The following is a 16,367-nucleotide window of genomic DNA, read 5'->3' on the forward strand; positions in this document are numbered from 1 at the left end:
GTGGAATCAAAAGTACAATATTTCCCTCTGAAATGTAGTGGGGTAGAAGTATAAAGTAGCATAAAATTGAAATACTTAAGTAAAGTAAAATTACCTCAAAATTGTACTTAAGTGCAGTACTTGAGTAAATGTACATAGTTATTTTTCACCACTGGGTACTTGTGATACCCATCAATCTAATGGACAGACCAAAACGCACTTTATCCTATTTGTATTTTTCCCTTTTTATCTGACATAAATCTTTATGAGGTGAACGTCTACCAAAAATGACATACATGTACAACCAAAGTAACTGAAGATAGAGGAAAAAACAAACTAATACTTTCTTAAACCTCCAACTACATTAGAACCGATATAGTGCAGGGAGCTATGCTATGTATGAGTATGTGTTTTGTTTCCCTCTATGTCTCCCCTCCAGATAGGATTGTTGCTGATAAGTAGTGAGACTGCCTGCCATTTCTGAACATATACACATGCACACATACAAGCCACAAAAGAGGTCACACAGGCATTCTGCCTTTCTTTACCCACTAATCTGAATATTTAACATGGGGAATAACATCCCTGCTACCTCCCATTTGCTCTTTATCATGATATATTGTGTCAGTGTACTCTCTGCCTTGTATTTTTATGTAACTGTCATTCTGTGCCCCCCCCCTGCCAATCCTTTTACAAGCTGCACAAATAACATCTGGCACTTTGCCTGATCTCCAAGAATGTGATGATTAAGGCCAAATGACAACCCTATTTCTTCCCACCATGGCTGCAACCTTCCTCATAGACACACTGAAGTATTTTTATCAAAGCTTTAACACTGATCACAGAGCACATCTCTGTAAATAAACACAGTCTTCAGGGCAATATGATAAAAATGGTATGTATTACAAAACTGGCAGTATATCTGGCTAATATAACAATTTATACAGTTGTTTTTTCCCCAGTGTTATTATACAAATACTCAGGCCCTACACAGTCAAAGTCCACCCACAACTTACTTTTTAATCATTCTTAAAACCACATTTTAATTGGTTACCTTATGTTATTCCCTGCATAGCTCCACCCAACTTCAGTCTGTAGAAATCTAATCAATGAGAATAACTGCAAACACCTGGGCAGGGTCTCTTAAGTGAGAGCACAGGCACAGAAACGCAAGTTCGCTGTCCATGGTGCTGAAAAAGTTGCAACACACATCAGCACTGTCACACAGCAGCATGTTATGTGACTCTTGTCATTTGACTTCAGTGCCAAAGTGCAGAAGCCAGGATGTGTTGATCCAGAGGAAGAACCACTGCTTTTATGTACAGTTGACACGAGTCAACACTGGGAAATAAGACAGTGTTACAAAAATACTAAAACAACACAACAGTAGCATTTTACATTATTGGAATAATTAAATTGAGTTTATTAAACATTAGGAACTATCAGTACTTCCAGCTTCCTGCATTTTATGTTATACGTTATGAAAGCATAAGTAGGTAATTGTATTTAGACTGATTTGGCTGTTGCTTGAAGTCTATATTACACTTAAACACAAATTAAGAACTAGTCTTACATGTAGCAGGAGCAGCAAAAAACATTTTTTGATGGTGTTATTGCTGTGTTATTAAGTACATTTGGTTTCTGTGGGGAACCAGAAATTCTCTAACAAAAAGGGGAAAAGGATCTACATTATGGACAGCTTTTATGAATCTTTTTAAAAAGGGAAAACTGAAGATTGAAAACAAAAATTTAATCTGGCCAGAAGAGAATCACATCACAAACAAACAAATGGGATTGGGTTTTAACGATAATAAGACCTTTCTTTAAGAGATGTGAAAAGCCTATCCAGACAAAAATGAAAGAAACAACCCCAAAAAAAAAAAAAAAACCCCCCCCAAAAACCAGACAAAACAAAAAAAACAGTGCTCACTACTCAATGCCTAACACCTGAGAAGGAGAGGACCTTTTTCCAGTGTGCTGGAAAGTGCTTACATCCATGGAGGAATCCTGCCTGACAAAAACTGTGAAACTTGACCCTTCTTATTCTCCATGTGGATCACAGATTCCTCTATCACCTCCACTAGGACAATCCTCAACCCTGTTTCTCCCCCAGGCCATCTTACCATCTGCCTCCTGTCCTGCAAGACTGGGAAGAGTAAGCTAAAAGTATGGGACAAACAAATCCTCAGAAAGATGTAAGATCCTGAGAATTCTCACAAAGACATGAGGTAAGTGAGGGCAGCGGCTGTTCTTTTACCAGCTCAAAATTCCCAAGAGGAGGTCAGGATGCTACAAAACGTTTTTAATCCATCATTCCTAGGCTGAGGCCAAATGTGATTTTCCCTCTGCGGTTGGTGATGCTCTGCGGCTAAATAAGGCAAAACGTGTTCTGACGGAGAAACAGCTTTGCTGATATAGTCAATATGCACAATGCTTTATCTCTGTTGCAAGAGAAGCATGTCAGTCAGTCAGGAAATATTACATTTAAACACATAATTTTTCTGGTCTACACATGAAACTGTCTTATTTCATATATTTACAAGTACATTACAACCTAACAACACCATCCACAGTATTATATATGGAAAACTGTATAATACTGTGCTCTTGGTTACCTGTTCTTGAATAAAGGTAAGCAGGGGTGTAGCACAAAATTCTGTACCCTGTACATATTCATTCTCTATGGGTCCCTCCCCGCATCCACGGCTTTGTAGGCCCTCCTCACATGGGCCCTGTATACTCAGTCCCTTTTTCCCCCCAGTCCTACGCCCCTGAAGGTAAGCACTATACAAACAAGCACATTGACTAGAACTCTCTATGTGCCTTACAAAGGCAAAACGCAGTAACTACATATTTGGTCAAAATTTAGTTATAACCTGTATCTGACTTTCTGACATCAGTTGTACTACATACAATGTCTAAAAAGACGAATCTATCTGTTTTACAGTTTGCTGTCCTTTAAATCCTTTTGCTTAACTTCACTGCTTCTGTAGTTCCTGCACTCTGCCTTTGTAGGGCAGCGAACATGAAGAAAGATGTACTGTTTGCAGCGCCATGACTTTCTGGCATCATGTGTGCAAAAGCATCATGAAGCACCATTATTGACTTTAATGCACATTGTGAGTAATGAAATGAAAGATATTGTAATTATAAAGCTAACAGCGGAATTAATTGACCATGCCTGAAAGATGCCTGAAATCTGAGACAAGAGGTTTTCAAACTGGGGGGGGGGTAGACGTGAGGCAAAGATATTGCATGAGATGAAAAGGACAGGTACATGCCGGTGTTCTAAAAACAACAGGAAGTCAGTTATTGTGGTTTGACCCGACGCTTTGGCTCGCTTACCAACACGGTCAGCAGTTGCAACAGCAGTAGCAAGGTACAAGGTAGTAAGAGTCAAATCAGGCATGATACACACATTTTTAGATTCAGTGTGACTTACATTTTCCAAGGTTATCATGTCCTCTGATGTCCAAACATCCATACATCCACTTAGAAATCATTAAAACTCCAGAATTTGACTGAGAATCATGTTTTATGTTTTCTTCAGTATCAAAGTAATCCAGTGATAGTTGTCTGTAGATCCATGGGTACATGCAAAATGTAGACAAATACACGCAAAAAAAAGTTGTAGCCCACAGCGCAACTCACTGAACCCATGGCAAAATTAGACACTGCAGTAGGTACCTCGAATTTTAGCTGTTTGGAAACACCCAGCAAATGTAGAAAGCTGCATAGGATGATTTTAGTTTTAAGATGCATTTTTGGAAATGATGTGCTGGTCCACTCAGTGAGGTCCACTCCTGAGACTATTTTATTCATCAAATATTTAACATAGATTTGGTCAGTACTAATATTTGAGGTATTGTTTGTGTTGAAATAGTGAATTTATACATACAGTATAGTGATATTAATACTGAATAATGGAGACTGTCCTCCCTAGAAAAATTATAAATGCCCAAAAGCCCAAAGTGCTTAGGCCCTCTAGCAGCCGTAAGAATTCTGACTGTTGTGTGTTGAGAGCAAAGGAGGAAATCAGTTGATGTTTTTGTAGAGCCACAAAGTCAGCAGAGGGAGAGGGTCAGGGTGGTTGGGTGGTCCACAAAATGTGGGACTTTGCCATGAGAGACCACTGTTTGTTTCCCGTTTCCTACCAAAAGTCAACATTGGTTTTGTTTGACCATGACCACGATCGTTCCCTAATCTTAATGTAGTAGTATTTTTAACCCAAAGCACAGTGGTTTTCTAACCTAAACTAAGTACTTATTTTGATCCAAACCATGATATTTCCCTAACCCTAACCAAGTCATGTTTGTGCCTTAACCTAATGTAATGTTTTTTTGAAAGCACAGACAAATGATGCCGTCCTGCCAATAGGGGCGTCAGATTAGAAACCACTTATGTGTCATTATGAAGGGCAGTTACTAACGATGTATTTCGTCATTTGATTTGGAAGTATATAAGCAGCCTCAGTCCAAAAATATCAGTGGTGTTACTGACCTACAGGAGCCCCTTTAACTCATGTTAATGAATGCTGAAGATGGGGGTGATATGCAGCATGCCGCAGTCAAATTTGAAAGTTTGGCAATATTGTACATGGGCATGTTGAGTCACAAGAATGACCTGTCATTTTTTTTTGTCTTTCTTTAGAGGTCATTGCTAAAATGAAGGAGGTGTTGAATGAAAAAATAAGAACATCAAGAGAGAAAAATGAGCTGCCAACCAGCAGCCTTTTAGCCAAGCAATCATCATTCAGCAGGGATGGGATGGACGGGAAGGTCGCCTGCACAGTGGACATAACACCATACACTGCTGATACAGTGAATACACACACACACACACACACACACACGCAAATCAATGGTTGAGGGACTGATCCTTGCCGTTTGTAAGTTCCCTGAAATGTATAGGCCTCGTTAACAGGAAGGCTTTAGCATGGCAGAGTATCGGCGCAAGACTGTATGTATCAGGTAACGCTATGTATAGTTTTAACTTAAGCTAAGCTATAAAGAAAAAACAGTTGTACCTGCAGGGATACAGTAGTGCACAGAACCAGTTTCCCTGGTTACCACGCAAGTGCCATTACTGGCATTACTTACGGAACGCTTGTCTGCCTGTCTGTTCAGATGAGGAGCGCAGTGCGACCCCGCGGATCCAAGTGAGAAACTGTGTTTCTCTGCCACTCTTTTGACTCCTTCTATGGCCACACACAGCACCACAACCCTGTGTGTGTGACCACCAATAGTGCTATGAAGCAATGTTTTTACATGAGGGTCCCTGTTTTCTTTGTTCTATAGAGTATAAAATATGCTGAAAGTAAGCAAACATTTAAATATTTTGAATATTCTACACAATAATTAATAGATTTAGAAGGATTATACCTCAATCAAAAGGTAAGACACAGGACAAGATAGTCCTAACATAATTAAACAGCATCTGCTTTGCACTGAAATGCAGCCCAGGCTTGGACCCAGACAGAACAGGTGCTAAAATACATTTAGAGCCCCACTTGTATACACTTGCATACATTCAAAGTCATCCTCTGGATCATGTATACATCAAACAGGCATACACTACAGACAGAATGCTAAGAGTCTAAATACACAGATGGCACCCTGTTCACCAGAAGAAACTTTTCTTTTGTGCAAACTTGTTGCCCTCTCTCCTACACAGCCTGCTCACCCAAATTAAACTGCTTTTGTCTTCTCCTCCACTCTCTGCGATACTGAATAAAGTTTCCTTTGTTTGTTCATCTGGAGAGAGCATTGAATAGTTGAAATTACACAGTAGTAGGTTGAGCTACTATCCTCACAAACAGTATGTGAGTTTTGGCAGTGCAGTTCTCCTTCCAGGGCGGTACTTGTAAACTAAGTGTAATTTCACAAATATGAGGTGTGAAGGTAAGGACATACCAAAATGAAGTTTGTTCATTTAGAGCCGGGCCTCCATAAAAGATGACAACTGTGACAGCTATCCTACAGTTGCAATAGCTATGGTGAGCTGGTGGCATTTATAAGCAATGAGAGTATTCCTCCTAACAGTGGTTGTTTTAAAAAGGTCCAATCTGTTAGCTAAGACAGAAATCCTAATTTGGCAATAGCTTGTGTAAGCAGTATGTATTTTATCTGACCTTTACAGAGAAGTCATTGTGGAAGAAAGACTAAGTTCTAACTTTTTTTGCAATAGAAGAAAAAAGAAGATCCATAGATCCATATTTAGCAGTGGATGCATCTTTTGTATTTTTTTCTATGCTGCTTTTGACCTCCAGATGCCTGTTTTTTTTCCTAACACACTTTGCATTGTTTGAAGAACTGCCCCGAATGTGCAAAGGTGAAAATGTGCAGCCCTGAGTGGAAAATGGCTCAACATATCTGTGGCGCTTTCTCAGAGGGACTTTGCAGGCCTTTCTTCATTAGATCTGCTGTATCAGTACACTGAAAGTAAAGACAGTAGTAATTGTTTCCGCACAGCCTGCTTTATATCCAGTGAATATCAATAAATACTAGCAGGCTTTGACTGTCACAGCTGAAATGGATGGTGACTTTTTCATACTTTACTTAGCTAACGACCCTGCTAATTTCATGAGTGACTGGCAGCAGCTAGCAAAGGATTGCTACCAGTGCTTATGCCTGTACAGGGAAAAAATAAAAGTCAGTAGTACACCTCATTTTTCTGTGCCTAAAAAGTGTACACTGAAATTGAGAACGCTATCATGAACCTTTCTGGAGTTACAGCTACGTGAACATGAAAACTTTACTTTACTTTTGGTTGATATGAGGCCGGGTAGATACTGTAAAGATAAACTCTTTAGTTTTGGCTGAATTGCTCCTTAAAGTGAATTAACTAAAGCATTACTTACTCAAAATTATCCATTTTAATATTTAAATTATTATTAACCTAGCCACAATGATAATGGTTTGTGTTAGCTTAGTGGTCAGGTTTCTCCCAGAACTCAAATATTTCAGTCACTCAGTGGTTTGTAAAATTTGTTATGGGTAGAATTTTTTAAATATGAACTTAAAATTAAATTAAGTTAGTATTTTAGTGGCTTTTAAAGGGGGGGAATGATCTTAGGCAGGTGTAAAGTAACAAAAACATGAATAATTCTGATCAAGAAAGGTGTCTTCCATTGAAGTGACTACAAACCATAGACTGTATATAAAGATGGATGACACGTCTCCACTTCCTCCCACTGACGTCATCATTTGGAGCCAGAGACTGCGCTGTCCCTACACCCGGCAGACTCAATCGCAAGCATGGCTCAGCTATCAATCATGATGAAACCCCCTTTTTATCAAAGTTTACGCTGAAGTGTGTTCAAGTTTACATTGAACACACATCAGCGTGTTAAGAAGTACCTAAAATGACAGAAACCCTCTTTGGGGAAAAATTATTTGACGTGTATTTTGATTTTTTTGTTTGGCCCATGTCCCATCTGCTAACATTGAGGGGGCGGGGTTTATAACCTATATTGCAGCCAGCCACCAGGGGGCGATTGAGATGTTTTGGCTTCACTTTTGGGTCAGTGTCAATGCTACAAACCATGTAAAATCAAAGATGGTGCAGGATTTTGTCTTTGCTCACCATGGAGTGCAGCTCAGCAGCAGTGCACTCAGTGCTGACACTGGTGGCCAGAGGCTATATTGCAGCAATACAAAACTGTAGTCTCCTTTAATCTTTCAGGCTACCAGATTTCACATTTTTTAGAGACTTAAATGGAAGAGACCTTTCTTGGTAAGTGCAAATCATGCTTTGTTTATTTGAATGTTCTTGGCGTTGTTTTTCCCACCAAATGTCTACAAAAAGATTGCCTACCATCTAGTGAGCTTGTTTTTTTCAACATTCTTCCATATCCAATTTTATGAGCTGCTGAACGACTGAAATCTCTGAGTTGAGAATATTGCCAAACTGAACTGTGATTTGCAGTATGATGGTCCTGGATCAGGGCTAGGCACTTCAGCTTTTCTAGCTTTTGGATAGCTGTTAGCAACAGAAAAAAACATCAATATAACAACTTTATTGAGTTATAGACAAAGCACTTTCAGTTTTTTCATATTATCAGATTATTCTAGTAGCCTATATTCAGCAGAGAATTTGTTAATTTTTAACAGGGGGGACGGAGGGTTTCCCGATTTGTTTCGTTCACCCATGACTAGCGAACCTACTCACGAGCACGAACTGACCACCCCCTCGAGCTATATAGTTTAGAGAATATTATAGACCAAGACGAAATTGAAAGAAGGGCAGGACTCAGAGAAAAAGTTGCAATTGCAAATCTGTCTACTACTTCAGCACCACAGACAGCGCCATGGATTTATCAATACACAGCACAGTGTGCACTGTACGGATATTTCAGAGCCGTGGTCGGGGCCATAGATTCTAACTTGTACAAACCTCAGTCAGATAAAGGATCAATGAGTCAGACAGACTAGACATATTCAACTAAACAACTCCTCTGCCCTATTGTAATAGTATATTTAATTGAGTATAGGACTGGATCGGACTGTCAATACTGTTACAGTGTTACAACATTTGGGAGACATGACTGCCACTGTGATTTACAGATTTTATTGGTAGAAGTAGGATTAATTATGGTGGTCCTACCTTAGCAATGGTCTCATGGAATTTGAAAAGTGGATCCAGAGTCTCTGGTGACTCAGCAGAAAATTGGCTCTCTGACAGGAAACTGGTGGCCTGAGGTGAAAGAGAGAAGAACAAGCAATTGTCACATGACACTACAACAGTATTTTTTTTTAATTTTTTATTTCTGTCATAGTCCAATCATTATCTCATTCAGAAACAACAAGACAGGAAACAACAGTAAAGTAAGCCACCGAGCTGCCAGGACGTTTTGTTCTGCTGTCAGATACACACGTATATAAATACACACACACACAGACGTATGTTACCATGCCTGCACACACCCACAAACTACCTCATTGTCACCTCAGCGTACTTTGTAATATTCCAAAACTAAGCACCTCATTGTGACTTCAAAGTCACATTGCTGAGGAATTGTTTTGTTATGGGGTCAAATTTAGTGGCAGACAGATAAGAATATCAAAGGCCTGGAAATCAAGAAATATCTGACAACTCCCATGTATCCTTCTAGTTTCAGACACACTATATAGTAACATTCTCATCCTGGGTGGTTGCTTGAAGTTTAGAGTCTCTCTGATTAACCCAATGATAAGTATTTATTTATTTGTTATACACAGGCTTGTAATGTGTGCAGTGTTGATTTTATGTTTAACATGCGCTCTGAAAATCCATCATGCAAGACAAATTCCGTACAGGGCAATAAAGGTTTCCATTCATTAATTTATTCATCATATATGGACTTCTGCTTCTGTCACATCAAGAGATGCAGTCAGAACTGTCAACTGGACATTTACATGTTCTGGTAAAAACAGTCTGTTAATAGTATCACATCAAATGCATGTTGTGTGCACCGCGATTTTTCAATGGTAATGGACGATTCTGCAAAAACCCAGAATACATTAATTGACAATGTTTTTGGTTTACGTCAAATACCAACGTTTACAACGTTTAAGTCTCACTTTCTACATTATCTGCGCATGACAACTATGGTATGGTTAAGGACAGGGAAAGATTGTTTACAGCTAATAAAAAGTTGAAGATAAATTGTGGGTCTGTGACAGAACAATTTGTTATCTTAAAGTCACTTAGTTGTGCTACATCCCATTCCATTCCCAGAACGTTGGCATTAGAGGTCAAGGGCCCCGTAAAGGTGGGGAAAGCTAGGATGATTCCAAAGGCTCTGGGCTGACAGGGGCCCGGCAATTTTGTTGATAGTAGCGAGCTAGTTTTACCCAGAGCAATCCATGGAGCTGGTGATGGAAAATGCCAATCTTTGGAGTAAAAGTTAAACCCTCCTCTACTTCTCCCAGAGCAGAGATCATTCAAAATAAAAAACTAATTATTATCACTAAATAAAAATAATAACAATAATAATGTATTATTACATTCCCGTCAATACATTGCAGATGGCTACTTTCAACAAAATAGTCAGAATGACAGTGGCATCAAATTACAGAAACTAGTTCCTCAGATATTACTATATTATACATATATATATATACTATATACAAAATTATAGTATTTGTATGCATAAGTAGTATGTGCAGACCTGCTCAGCGTTCTAAGTCAGTCAACAGAAAATGTTGATAGTTGATAATTATGATGTTGAGGTAATTAACATTGGACTACAGTAGAGATTCCAGCCTTTATTATTAATATTTGGGGTTGTCAAATGGGTTTTGCAGGTGTGGTTTGTTACAGCAATGTAGCCAACATGGGTGATATATGGTGGCCCAATATTATATTATTATCCTATTATTTCATGGGGTCCAAAATCTCTGGCGGCAATCCTGTTGGAGGTAAATTGTTAGGTGCGGAATAATCCAGGAATAATCCAAGGGATACTGCTCTGATTTTTTTCTACAGGATTTCATTGTTGTAACAAAGTTGATATTTCAAATAATCCAATTTCTGTAAAAATTAAAAAGATTATCAGTGAAGTTTGAAAACATAAAAGTATCCTGAGAGCCACGGATGTTGTTACAGATGCATGACATCAGATAGTGCACCCTGTAGAAATGTGGATGTCACCACATTTAAAATTTGAGTTGAGCCTTCTCAGAGTTGAGTTTGAACTAAGCAGAATTGTGATTAGCAGGGTGTTGTACATCATGTTGCGCAGGAATTGATACACAAACATTCTAGACTCAGTGCACAAGCTGCTTGTGCAGGTTTCAGGTTACTGGAAGAAAAACACTTAACATTGAAAGGAAATAGTTAAATGCCTCAACCAGTCAATATGGCAGCCACAGTGTGGGCGCATATAGGGAATAGAAGTTTTACTTAATAATTCACATGCATTTTAAGAAGGCCCAAGCAGAAACTTTATGAAGCCTTTTTGTGTGCTGCCTCTGAATAAATATGTGAATTATTGAGTGTAACATCTGCCTCAAAATATGCCCTTGTTGTGGTTGTCAAGCTGAATATGTGTAGCGTTCCCCAAAAGAAGGCTCACCGCCTACAAGAGAAGAATTAAAATCAAACACATGGTTACATCTGTGGTGCACTCTCAGAAAGCCATGGCTTCAAGTGCTATTTGAACCCAGGAGATTTCTGCAGCTGTCAGTCTCTGTGGTCAAGCTGTGTTTTTCTGCAACTATTTGTAGTGATGAGTGGTATACAATCAGGACCATGATGATGCAGATACCCACATACATGTAGAAAGATGTGGTTAAAAGATGAGTGGTGGGCAAACGCCACACACATGCAAACACAAACTGGAAGGTATGCAGCTGTAATCACTCATTGCTCAGTCAATTTTGTAATTATTACTCTTTGAGAGCAGCAATTGGTTACGTCACTGTTAGTCTACTGATATATTATTACCCAGAGGCCCATAGTTAAAAATCTTGACATGACCATTAATCTGACTTTTCCAATGTTAACACTGAAGCCCTTGTTAATGCATTTGTCCATTCAGAACAATTATTTCTTGAGACTTTTCTTGTAATCACTGACGCTGCATGAAATATTGTTTGTTATCTAATATTTTGCAAAATAAACACTTCAGAGCTCTGAGAAAACAACAAACCAAATGAAATAAAACCAATGTTCAATGTGGTGAGATTTCAGCACTTATCTTTACAAAGTGATGAAGACAATCAGTCCTCTTGACTGATGAGATGCTCCTCTGCACACCGGCTGTGTGTCCTCTGCTCTGCTGTCATAGGTGCTCTGCTAATCTGTTGTATGTAACAGTCTCTTTCTCTCACAAATCATTGGGTGCAATAAAACCCCCAAAACAACAGACTGCATAAGCAGGGCAACATTAAATTATTTTCTATTAAATGAAAATAATACCACATCTGGAACTAATCAACTTAAAAATTAATGAATTTACAGCACCTTTAAGATTACTATTGTTATACATTCAATCCTTTTAGCTGCTGCACATGTAAAACTCTGGTATTAGCATACCACACAGCAACATGACCAGCATTTTCCTTAATTCCTTCTAATTGTGCTTTAGTTTATTCAACTCAAGTTCTACTCTGATTGGTTTTTAGTACATGTCTTATCAAGAAATTGCCACATTGTAAAACACACAACTCAGAAAACAGCAAAGCTAAATGACACAAATTCTTACCAAGAAAACATCTCACTCTCTGTAACAAAATACATCGACTCAGCTACGTTAGCTAACACTCACCGGAGAATGGAATACACTATCATTAAATCCTCGGCAGAACTTCGACCAGTTACTCCTTGTAACCCTTTTTGGGACAGATTTCGTTAAGAAGAACCCTTAAAGCAGGGCTATTCAATTACACATTCAGTTGGGCCAGATTTTAAAACCAGGAAATGTAGATGGGCCAGACATTTTCAGGAGCCTATTTAAAACCTTTTTTGTTTTGTTTTTGGTAATGACATTTTAAACAAATGCAAATGAATGTAATAAAAAAAGCAGGCATTTGGAGATGGCGGTAAAATAAACAAATACTTGCCAGTCCAGGCAACGTTAAACTGACGGTTTTCATTGTCCAATTTACGTTTCAGGGTTGACAGAGACATCTTTTCAGTAGAGCACTTCCCTTCTTGTGACTGTCAACAGCCAGATGTTTTGAAAAGCTACTAAGCGTGGTCAGAATTCACAGAAAACATTGATGTGAAAGATATGATTGGCAGTGTCGCTACATCCATAAACATCCTGCCCGATCGGTACTGCGCATGTTGAACAGATATGAGAAGGAAGCGAGATGGCTCAGTTGTTAGCTACTTCCATATACTATATATGTAGTTTACTTATTTTGTCATATATCTGATTTATGTATGCTGGTCCACTCAGAGGTTGCTTCTGGGCCAAATGTGGCCTGTGGGCCACCAATTGAATAGGCCTACCTTAAAGTAACTTTTTATCTTGCTTTAAATGTTATACTAATACTCCGCATAGCCCATTTCCTTTCTGCTTTAGCTTGCTACCATTCTGCTGTCTCGTTCTACTCTCACTCTCTAAGCGGGAAACGCTGTTGTTGTTTTTCTCTCTGCAGCGCCACCACTGCCCTCTGCTGGACTAAAATAGCTATTGCAGATGGGAAAGAAGCTCAACCTGATTATACGCTATTTTGAGTGGGTTACACACCATGGATGTACAAAGAGATACCTACAGAAGGAACAGGAAACAGCAAAGAAGTAGTATAAACTCTAACATCATGTTATTTAAAGCAGTTATAATCAATATTTTTTTAATGTCAATGATAATGTTCATAATGACAATGTGAAATCAGTTTGAAATGTTGGTGTCATAGTGATGAACCTACAGAGAATTATCACCTGAAGTTGACCATATCAACTTAAATGTTGTGTTCACAGCTTGTTTCCACTGCCCCCAAGTGGCCAAACAACTCAGTTATCGTAGGTTTAAATGACTGCTTATTGGGAGTTTGTCCCATGCACACTAGACTGAAAATAGGCCATGCCCCAACAGTGAGGAAAACACTACTTGGATTATCAAGATTTTAAAAATGCTGAACAGTTGTTGTGTAAATATACAAGAAAAAGTACATTACATGCTACATGAAAAACATATTGCTACATGGATTTTTTATGTACATACTGTACATAAAAAATCCATCCACCATCAGCATCCACCTGCTGATTATCCTCCCTTAGTATACAGTGCCATTAGCCATGAATATGCGGTGCTAAGCAGTAGGCCAAATCAAGCACAATGTTCTGTACTTCACAGGGCCAGGGTTTTGGTCATAGTATGGATCACCATTTTCTGTATTAACAAAACTATTCTTTCAGGACATCCATAATAATTTGGGAAAGCATGTGTGGTAATTTGGGATACAGTTTCAGTAGCGTAAATCCTTACTTGCCACTCTAATGACATATTGCCAAGAATATTTTCAACTGATCTCACGTTGTCTCAACCTTAATAATAATCAATTGAACATGCCTAAGGTTACTGAATGTTACATTTTTGCCTATTGCTGAATAGCTAATGAAACAGGAAATGTGAATATGTATGGGAGAATTAAACTTAAAACTTTATTAATCCATCAGAAAGAATTATGATAAAATATGGTGGGAGTGGAGTGGAGTTTTGCGCCTTGAACACAAACAAGCCCGCCCCCTCTTACAGAAGACTTTAAGACAAGAGGAAACTTGTCCTCAGCACTCTATTCTTACCTCTGTTCTCCGCTGCTCTCAAGACTGCTGATCAACAGTGGATCCCAACCCCTGAAGACAACCCCGGACTGAATCCTGAGGCCCAACAGGCCTCAACTGACCCCGTGGGACAGAACATGTTGGAAAAATACAGATATCAAACAATTCAAGAGAGAGATGAAGAGATAGACAGACGGAGCGAAAGAGACTCAAAGACTTAACTCTTAAAGAAAAAACTCTATTAGCTAACTTAAATTGCTGATACCAGATTAAAGAATTTGCTACATCCAGTTGCAGCACCGGAGTCCTAGTGAGGAACGTAACGATCTTTAAACTCAGCTAACAACTGGCAGACGTTCACACCACGTTGCCATCACAACCAAACTTCATCAGCCTCCTTATGGAGGAAGAGATCCGACTCAGGCCAGAGTCGCCCCATGGGACCGACAGCATGTCCTGAAACACTGAACTCAGGGGAGTTTCCTCCAGAACCGATCGCCACTGAGTGCCCCAGAGAAATGGTACTGCTTCTCCTCTCCTCTTCCCTCCAGGGCAACGCCTGCCCTGCTCAGCCAAAACTCAGGTGAAACCACCGATGATCCCTTGAGTTTCCAAAACTTCTCAGTTGCTGAACGGTGCCTAGTTTATTTTACTGGTAACTATTAAAGTTGTCCACATACTGATTTCCTGTGTTTACACAAGTTAATTCCGCTAACCAAATTATCATTCACTGCATCCTCTGTGTCAAATGGTCATGCATTAATTACTTAATTCATTATTATAAATGACTATCAAGATTTTCTCCTAGTAAAGGAGTTGTGCTCCATTTTAAAATAAATTTATTGAGTTGAATACTGTTATTTAATATGAACGCTGATTTCATTTTGATAGCCGGAAGTTAGTGTAATTCTGTAAATCCTTCCTCTTACAAAAATTAAGGTCATTCGATATGATCAGTTTAATGCATTTAAACCTTAAATCTTCTACATAGTGGTTAGTGCTGTCACCACACAGCAAAAAGGTCTTGGGTCCTAAGTTGCTGGGTGGCTTGCATTTCCTGTGTGGACTTTGCATGTTCTTTCTGTGTTTGCATGGGCTTCCTCTGGGTACTACAGGTTCCTGCCACGGGCAGAAGAAATGCAGCTCAAGTAAACTGGAGACTCTAAGTTGTTTGTAGGTGTCTGGAAATATGCATCTTGCCCAACGTGTGCTGAGATGGGGATGGATGAATTTTTTCTGCTGTGAAAAATCTGTGTGATCATACTGGCAGTTGTGGGCGCAGGAGTGCCCTGAGAAATGTTCTTTGACAGCCAAGCTGCTATAATTGACTGCAATTTGTGTTACCTCCGTCTTTGTTCATAACTGCTCTTGCATCTTGTGTTGTATCCAATTAACTACTTCATCCCCTCTTCCACTTTTTAAATGATATGATATGTGAAATGGATGGACACGAGGGAAGTATCCGTCTGCTCCAAACTTCACACAGCACACTCTGGTAAAACTGTGCAGGGGAGGGTGAAACAACAACATGGCTCCTGGACAAAGGTATCAATCCCCTGTCACACACCAGTTACAGAGTACAATCAACACATGGGTGGAGTTGATCAATCAGATCAGCTCATTCAGCATTATTCTGCACAACACAAAACCATGCATTGGTACAGAAACCTGTTCTACCATTTTCTGGACATTGCCACCACCAACAGCTTCATTCTCCACAATAAACTCTCTTTTGCCAAGAAAACAAAACTTATGACACACGGAGCTTTCATGGAGGAGCTGACTGCTGAGCTCTGTGGCAAGCCTCTCCTCACAGCTCCTACCTGGGCACCTGCAGGTCATCTTCCTGTACCTATTGCTGATGTCCATGCAGCAGGCCCCTGCGCAAAAGCCACCACGGGTCACAGGAGATGTGAACATTGCCGAAGCCAAGGCAAGCGAAAGGACAAACCGTAGAAAAGCAGGGAGTGTGATGTTGCCCTTTGCATGCAGCTGGACTGTTTTGCAGCATGGCATGACAGTTGAAACATGCACATTATGTAAATATTGTAAATAGTGTGCTATTTCTGTGTGGATTTTTATATACATAGTAAATGTTTCTACTGTGTACTGTTTTAATGCAAATTCTTCATTTGCACAAATCCCATGAAGCTTGATATGTTGTAAGAAGTAAT

At 39.3% G+C, this 16,367-nt stretch overlaps 1 protein-coding gene across 1 annotated transcript in view; it reads right to left on the reverse strand.

The window, feature by feature from the left end:
* LOC122877905 (inactive N-acetylated-alpha-linked acidic dipeptidase-like protein 2) overlaps nucleotides 1-16,367 on the reverse strand; it is a 586,509-nt gene that overhangs the window by 75,784 nt on the left and 494,358 nt on the right. Inside the window, exon 15 of the mRNA XM_044200096.1 lies at nucleotides 8,584-8,673. Coding sequence (XP_044056031.1) covers nucleotides 8,584-8,673 — 90 coding nt within the window. The remainder of the gene's footprint in view (nucleotides 1-8,583; nucleotides 8,674-16,367) is intronic.

The sequence above is a fragment of the Siniperca chuatsi genome, linkage group LG6 (assembly GCF_020085105.1).
Source record: "Siniperca chuatsi isolate FFG_IHB_CAS linkage group LG6, ASM2008510v1, whole genome shotgun sequence".
In the NCBI taxonomy this organism is placed as follows: Eukaryota; Metazoa; Chordata; class Actinopteri; order Centrarchiformes; family Sinipercidae; genus Siniperca; species Siniperca chuatsi.